Source organism: Rhizophagus irregularis, chromosome 31 (genome assembly GCF_026210795.1).
Source record: "Rhizophagus irregularis chromosome 31, complete sequence".
In the NCBI taxonomy this organism is placed as follows: domain Eukaryota; kingdom Fungi; phylum Glomeromycota; class Glomeromycetes; order Glomerales; family Glomeraceae; genus Rhizophagus; species Rhizophagus irregularis.
In genome coordinates this window covers 485580-494704 of record NC_089459.1, presented here as the reverse complement: position 1 = coordinate 494704, position 9125 = coordinate 485580, and the positions used below count along the sequence as shown (strand labels likewise).

The window sequence follows — 9125 nt, the reverse complement described above, 5'->3', positions numbered from 1 at the left end:
TGTTATAATAATAATTTGGTATAAGAAGGGTCATTTTGTATATGCTATTTGCATTCTTTACTTTGTACTACATTATACAGTAAATAAATAGTAAACTTCATTATATCAAGGTTTTTTTTCATATTTAAAATTGGTATCACACAGATAATCCGTTATATCATATTATTCGCTATATTGAAGTTTGCTGTAGAAAAGAGTGACTGTATATGGATTATGGATATTGAATTTTTATTATGGATACATATCCATGGATAGATGGATATACAGATCCAAACTCTAATTTCTAGCATACCCTTAACAACAAATTACTTTAAATGACATAAAATGGTAATGATCATAATTTAAAATTCATAATTTAACAATTTTACATTAAAAAATATTTCTTAAAAGACTTTTTATAAAGATATTTCTTTATCTGAAAGTATTATATAAAAAAAATGAAAATTTCTAATTATAACCACAGGTGATTTCACCAGTATAAATAAATCACATAATCATGCCAAAGTATCACAGTAAATTTTATTTTTTATTAATAAATTACAATTGAACTAAATTCTAATAACTACCTAAATACAATATTAATTTCTTTCACTAAGAATCTTACACATAAATCATGACTTTCTTGTTATTTCCATTATTATTATTTTCTGAAATACATTGTAACTCCAAATCAATAGTTATTTTTTGCTTCTTATTTTTACTTGCAGTTTTACCTTCACTCAGATATTGATTTGGAGGACGTCCACACCTTCTTGAAGTTACTGGATTAGAACAAACAATATTAGACTTATCATTTCTTTAATGATTGTCACTATTCTCTTTATCGATAGTTTGGTCCTTTTGAAGTAATTCTTGCTGTTTTTCATCTATAAACGTTTGAAATTTCAACAAACATTTCATTTTATACATTTCTAATCATGAGTTAGAATAAAGCTTGTAATTCTCATAATCATCTACACGAAAACTCTCCTTATGATCATCATAATCTGTATTATAAAACTGTGAAAAGCAAGAAAGTATTAGTGATATTTAACAAAGAAATCCATACAATAATCCATATCCTAATATACACCTTAATCCTTACCCTAATCCACACCCTAATCCACACCCTAATCCATACCCTAATCCTTACCCTAATCCACACCCTAATTCATACCCTAATCCTTATCCTAATAATCCACACCCTAATCTACACCCTAATCTATACTCTAATCCATACCCTAATCCACATCCTAATTCACACCCTAATTCTTACCCTAATCCTTATTCTAATCCATACCCTGATCCTTACCCTAATCCTTACCCTAAGTTCTCCATTTAATTTTATGCTTTTTTTGCTCTATTGTTAAACCTTTCATTTCATTTGGACTTAAATGATACTCAACTCTTGTTTTTTATAGGAAAATCCTTCTTGCAAAGCATATCATTTCAGATGACCTTCTAGTACTTCCCATGTCTGAAACTTTGCACCTAAAACCAATATAATATGAAGTTCATTTTCCTCATCACTAGTAGTGGAATTTTCATTAACATATTCACAACAGTCCATTATTAAAATGTATAACAAAAGAAAAGGAGGTAGGTTGACGAAAAGGAAAAAAAATCAAAAAAGGCAATTCGTGAGAAAAAAAGTTTATTAATAGTTTAATCAAATGATGTCATAATAATAATTCACATGATCAGGTGAAATCACCTGTGGTGATGGCTAGTTTTTTTTCAAAAAAAAAAATATATATATATACTGTACATATATGAATTACTTATCTTCAATAATTTGAAATACTTCATAATCATTTGCATTAAAAGTATATGGTAAATCAATTGAATAAGTATGTGAACTACATGTCCAGATACCATTATTATGACACCATAAATCATGACCAGCACCAAATATTGGCCCATAATCTGAATAACTATTTATAGAATATAGTTGACAATCTTTCTTTGGATAACTCACTTTTGAAGTTTGAAGGTTATTTCTATCTGTAAATGAGAAAATAAAACTATCATTTGTTGACTTATAATAATTATCATTATTTAAAATTGGCTTCCAGTCCAATGGATTATATCCTCCAACTATTTTTTCTGAATTTGCAATTTTTGCAATAACTATAGTAGGTCCTTTATTATCACATTTTTCATGGAACACTGCAACTGTATTACCATCTCTACTAGCACGATAAAGTAAATCAAATTTATATGGAATATTTCTTACGTTATAATAAGAACTATTTTTCTTTTCAATCCAACTAGCAAAAATATCAAAATGTTGAGACTTAATAATAACTGAATCATATTCCAATTGTTGTTTAGATCTCTTTAATCTTGATGGTAATGAACTAATAATAATTTTTGTTGTACTATTAGATACTAAATAAAATTGCATGATTTCACCCTTTAGTTTTTTTGATAATAATTCTTCATAAGGAAATACTTTCTCATAATAATCATCAGAAGAAATATCTTGAAATCTAATCAATGGAATTAATCTATGTGTGGTTCGTTTCATTACTTCAATATCATCATTGGTCCATTTTAAAGGATCTTGATCAATATTAGGATTTTGAGCATATGACCATTTTATCAAATTATTCCAAATTTCAATTTCATCTAATGCAATATTTTCTTGTTTGAGAATGAATTCAATCATTTGGGACGATAATTTTAAAAAAGTATTTTCTTCAAACAATAACTCTGGAGTACCGCAAATTATTTCTAAACAATAATTTCTTATAAGTTCAAATGTTTCACTTTGAAAAATATTTTCAAGAAATTTAACCACATTATTTTTGATAAATTCTTCTTGATTATCAATTAAAAATTCTTGAATATGTTTAACAAGTGAATGTAATTCAAATTCGTTTGCCGTTGTTAATAAAGTCACAATATCTGAAGAACTTTCAACACTTAAATTAATCTTTCCACAATATAAGAACCTATTATTAAAATTATTTTAATTTTTTTTTGTATACATTAATTTAAAAATTATTTTGAGATAAATTACCTGAGAATATTTTCCAAAATTTTTGATGGAATATTAGATTTCTTTAAAATGTACCTTCCATTCTCCTTTTCCTTCAAATTAGAACGAAAATAATTTGAATGACAACAGAGAATTATGGAATGAGCATAAATTTCTTGTACGTTTGGTTCTTCTCCCGCTTGTATAATAACGTCATAATTTTCTTTATTTTCAAAAAGTTGTTCAAGATCTTTCATAAGCTCTGGCCAAAATTTTGACTCCATTTCAAATATTTTTTTTTTATTAAAAAAAATTAAAAGGCTAAAAACTTTAATTTATATAGAAATTAATTTTCATTTAATTTGAACACAACCTTAGTACCATATTCCTATTGCGCAGATTGTGTAACTTTAGATTGGTTACTATTCTTCTGTAAATAAATTTCCCGCTATTCTTTTACTAAAATCATAATAATAATTTTAAGAATTCTTTTTTGTTGTAAAGAACATCTTTTTTAATTTGTTGTATGCAGTTTAAAAACTAATAGTCCACGGCATGATAATTATGATTAGTTGGTAAATAGAAGTCATTTTGATTACGAAGATTAATTTTTATTATAAAAAAGTATTTTTTTTTTCTTCTTTTTACAATTTGTTGAACATCAAAAGTAAGGATGAAATTATCATCCGAAGTCTAACCAATTGTTTATTTAAGCTTATATTAAGTTTTGCCGAATTTGATCTGACGTTGTGACGTTTAACCAATAAACTATTTAATAAAGTATAAAAAAGCTATAAATAAAGCAAAATTTTTTAAATTTCAAATAATTTATTTATGAAACAATATTTCTTATTTTTCTTAAAGCAAATGAATTAATACTATAAAGGGATATTTAAGCCAGAAATGGAGAACAAAAATTTATACGAGCGACTCAGATTATTTAAGAGGTATATGATTTAAAAGGTATATGACATATTGAAATGTAGAATAGAAAGATCCATAATACATACAGTATAACTTATAAATGGATTATCAGAATATCGGTTTTATAGCTCTTAAAATATTAAATTGAAAAAAATATCTTAAAGAATTTCAAACATTTTAAATGGATTAATTGTAGATTGTATTTTTACTATGAATGCATTCATTAGCTTAAATTATTGCATTATAACCTTTCTTGGTTTCAAAATTTTTTTATAATTTTAATAATTATTCCCTATAAAAATAAAAAATTTTATACGTAACATTAATTTATGTAATGGATCAGTATCTATGTAATTTCATTGATTGGCAAGTTGAAAAATTTTGTTTGGAATACTTTTTTATGAGGAAATATTATAATTTCGTAGGCAAACTGGTTTAATTTATAAGTTATAATTCAAATAAAAAAATCTATACTAAATGATAAAACATCTAAGCCTTAACGTTAAGGAAATTGAGTAGATAGTATTTTTAATTTATATTTTTTTAAAAAAGACAGATCGCAAATTATTTCTAAACAATAATTTCAAAAGTTTCACTTTGAAAATATTTTCAAGAAATTTCATAACATTATTTTTGATAATTTTTTCTGATTATCAATTAAAAATTCTTGAATGTGATTAGCAAGTGAATGTAATTCAAATTCATTTGCTGTTTTTAATAGAGCCGAAGCATTTTCAAGACTTAAATTAATCTTTCCACAATATAAAAACCTATTATTAAATTAGTTAAATTAGTTTATTTAGCTTAATTTTTTTGGTTTAAAAATTATTTTGAGATAAATTACCTGATAATATTTTCTAAAATTTCTGGTGGAATATTTGATTTCTTAAAAATGAACTTTCCGTCCTTCTTTTCCCTCAATTTAGAACGAAAATATTTTGATTGACAGCAAAGAATTAAATAATGAGCATAAATTTCCTGTACATTTGGCTCTTCTCCTGCTTGCATAATAACGTCATAGTTTTCTTTTGTTTCGAAAAGTTGTTCAAGATCATTCATAAGCTCCGGCCAAAATTTTGCCATTTCAAATTTTTTTTTTTTTAAAAAAAAATTAAAAGACTAAAAAACAATATAAAAAAAAAATGCACGTTTACAAAAAAAAAAAGCTAAAAAAAACTTAAAATTTATATAGTAATTAATTTTCATTTAATTTGACCAAAAATGTATACAAACAGGTTTGATCAAACTCTCAGCCAATTTAACAAACCTTCCTTTTTTTAGAAATCGGTATCTGAATTTAGTTCAAAAGATTCCATGCGTTCAAACGAATTCCTGATTCTAATATTCTGTTACAGGGCTAGTTATTTCCGCAGATCGTGATGAACTTACAGTTCTTTCCCTGTAAGTTCCTTACAACATTCTGACCAACTCGATGAAAAGAATAGTTTGTCACTAAGTCCTATAATTACTATACTTTGTAAACTAGTTAATAAAGTATAAAAAAAACTAAAAAAACTATAAATAAAGTAAATATAAACAAAAATTTTTAAAATTTCAAAATAATTATATTTATAAATTTAATGCTTCTTTCTTAAGCAATACTATTAAAGGAATAAATATTAAGCACAGAATAAAATGCCTGGATGAAAAACAAAATTTTATACGTTATTCACGTGAGAGGTAAAAAATAACATGGCTCTCGAACTACGTTCATTCTATAGATATTCCATAGTAAAGAAATAATATAAAAACACGTAAAGATAACGCTACTAGAATGTCTTGCAAGCAATTTGATGTACCGTACAGTACACCACTAATAATGAATGAAAAACAAACTTAATAATAAATAAATAGATTCATCATTTTAATCTTTCGTTATGACAAATAATTTTAAGAAAGTATCGTTTCTAATACCGTATAGCGCTGCATACAGTACCCCGGTACTATTCAAGAAAGTCCGCTTAGATTGAATAGTATTCGGTGGAACTATGGTACTATAAAAAGGAGGTACATTGGAACTTTGGAAGGGGGTACTAATCATGTGATAAGTAATCAAAACTCAAAAGAACTTTAACGATTTTTCAATTCAATTTTCAATAAAAATTTCAAAATGTAAATTACCATATGAATCATGTGATTAATAATGGGCGCGTAACGAGCATAGCGGACATGCTCATATCACCTTGCCGATCATTTGCTGATCACTAATTCCGGATTTTAAAAACTTATTGCAAAATCACAAATATTTTTCAAATTATGTGGCAAAAAAATAATGGAAATCTAAGTAAAAACACTAAATTATCATATGACTTTAATTATGTAATTATTAGACAATTTTTAATAATATCATAAAAATATTATTTGTATATGGTAATTCACTAATTATTGCCGATCATCAGACAAAAATTGAAGTGCGAAGATGAATATGTGAGTGCGAAACTTAAGAATTTGCACAAATATTCTTTATATTATGTAGAATATATAAAAAAAATAATGCAGTGATCTGATTCATAATGCAGGTTTTTTATTAGTAACATAATTAGTGAATAATTTCGTAAAATGAATAAATATATGCCAAATAATAATAAAATCTAATGAAATTTAATACACAATAAATTAAAACTAAATTTAAGTTATTTGTGAAATTTGAACATATTAATTATTATGTAGATTTTTTTAGCAACGGTATTTATATTATGTGATAATTGAATAAATGATCGGCAAATGATCGACAAATGATCAGTCAGTATTGTGATAAAATAGGGATGTCCGCTATGCTCGCGTAACGATACTAGTTGATGATTCGTTAATAGTTTCTTTTACAATTAAATATGTATATTTAGTAGTCGGAATATGATTAATATGATTAGTATCCGGGATACTATTCAAAATCGAATTTTGATTATCATAGTACTGGGATATTTTTCAAAAATACTCGAATAATAATACCCCGGTACTATTTGAAGGGGTACTATTACAAGGAGTACTATATGCGCTATACAGTAGTATATGTAACGATTGTAACGTCATTAGTGACGCCGAAATAACTGAAATCTTGTTTTAACATTTATTATTTCATATTTCGAAGTGAAATATGTTCATTCTACTGTTCCTATTAGTAAGCATTAAGAAAAAAAAAATGATGTTTTATTTGGGTTTTTTGATCACCATTATACATTTTGTTCTCAACCAATTGATTTTTAACGTTATTTTTAAAATCATCATGTGTTCTTAGGAATTTTACAGAATTATGAAATTTTTTTTAGGAAAAATACATGATTATAATTTTAAATATTCGTTATTTTTATTATTGAAATGCGGTTAAAATTATAGTATTATCAGTTATTGGTCCGAAGTGTAACGATCTGCGCTATCCGATTTACATATGATTAGTAAAACTACTGTATATTTATTTCACTTTCAACTATAATTGCGAAAATCTTAACAAAAATAAAAAATTCTATACATAACATTTATTTATGTAATGGATCAGTATCTATGTAATTTCATTAATTGGCAGTTGAAAATTTTGTTGAAATACTTTTTTATGAGGAAAAATCATGACACCTTTTTTGGGAGAATATAAAGTTGAGCGTTATTTCAGGAAAAAATAAATTACTTTACTATAAAATACATAATTGCGCATTCAATTATTTATAATTTCGTAGGTAAACTGGTTTAGTAAACCGCAATTGATAGATTTATAAGTCATAATTCAAATAAAGAAACTTATACTAAATATCACGGAAATATCACGGTAACTTAACATATAAGCCTTAAGGAAATTGAGTATACTTTAAATTGGAGTAATCCTGGACAGTACTCTAATTAGATTTTTATTAAACATATATATTTTTTTTTAATTTGAATCAAAGAAATTCATAATATGAACTTAATTTATCATATATAGAACAAAAAAATATATGACTTAATTTTTAACAACTTGAAATACTTCATAATCATTCGCATTGAAATTACGTGGTAAATCAATTGAATAATAAGTACGTGGATTACAACTCCAGGCACCATTATTTTTACACCATAAATCATTGCCATCACCAAATATTGGCCCATAATCTGACATACCAAGTATAGAATATTGTTGTTGATCTTCTTTCGGATAACTTACTTTTGCAGTTTGAAAGTTATTTCTATCTGCAAATGAGAAAATAAAACTATCATTTGTTGGCTTATAATAATTATCATTATTTAAAATCGGCTTCCAGTCCAATGGATTATACCCTCCAATTATTTGTTCCGAATTTGTAATTTTTGCTATAACTATAGTAGATCCTTTATTATCACATATATTATGAAATGCTGCAGCTGTGTTACCATCTCTACTAGCACGATAAAGCAGATTGAAACTATAAGGAATATTTTTTTCGTTATAATAAGAATCATTTTTCTTTTCGATCCAACTAGCAAAAATAGCAAAATGTTGTTTAGTAATTATAACTGAATCACATTTAGATCTCCTTGATGGTAATGAACTAATAATTTTTGTTGCGTTAGATACTAAATAAAATTGCATTATTTCACCTTTTAATTTTTTTGGTAGTAATTCTTCATAAGGGAATACTTTCTCATAATAATCATCAGAAGAAATATCTTGAAATCTAATCAATGGAATTAATCTATGTGTGGTTCGTTTCATCACTTCAATGTCATCATTGGTCCAATTTGAAGGATCTTGATCGATATTAGGATTTTGAGCGTATGCCCATTTTATCAAGTTATTCCAAATTCCGATCTCATCTGATGTAATATTTTCTTGTTTGAGAATGAATTCAATCATTTGAGATGATAATTTTAAAAAAGTATGTTCTTCAAACAATAACTCTGGAGTATCACAAATTATTTCTAAACAATAATTTCGTAAAAGTTCGAAAGTTTCACTTTGAAAAATATTTTCAAGAAATTTCATGGCATTATTTTTGATAAATTCTTTCTGATTATCAATTAAAAATTCTTGAATATATTTAACAAGTGAATGTAATTCAAATTCATTTGTTGTTGTTAATAGAGTCAAAATATCCGAAGCACTTTCAAGACTTAAATTAATCTTTCCACAATATAAAAACCTATTATTAAATTAATTAAATTAGTTTATTTTTAGCATAATTTTTTTAGTTTAAAATTATTTTGAGATAAATTACCTGATAATATTTTCTAAAATTTTTGGTGGAATATTTGATTTCTTAAAAATGAACTTTCCGTCCTTCTTTTCCTTCAAATT

At 25.3% G+C, this 9125-nt stretch overlaps 1 protein-coding gene across 1 annotated transcript; it reads right to left on the bottom strand.

The window, feature by feature from the left end:
- Nucleotides 1-915: 915 nt before the first annotated feature.
- Nucleotides 916-1549, bottom strand: OCT59_022212 (uncharacterized protein; the record flags this gene model as incomplete). The annotated part of the gene is made up of 4 exons (XM_066144673.1): nt 916-999; nt 1085-1109; nt 1184-1232; nt 1438-1549. The coding sequence occupies 4 exons, from the start codon at nt 1547-1549 to the stop codon at nt 916-918; spliced, it is 270 nt and encodes an 89-aa protein (XP_066006111.1).
- Between the last annotated feature and the right edge of the window lie 7576 nt (nt 1550-9125).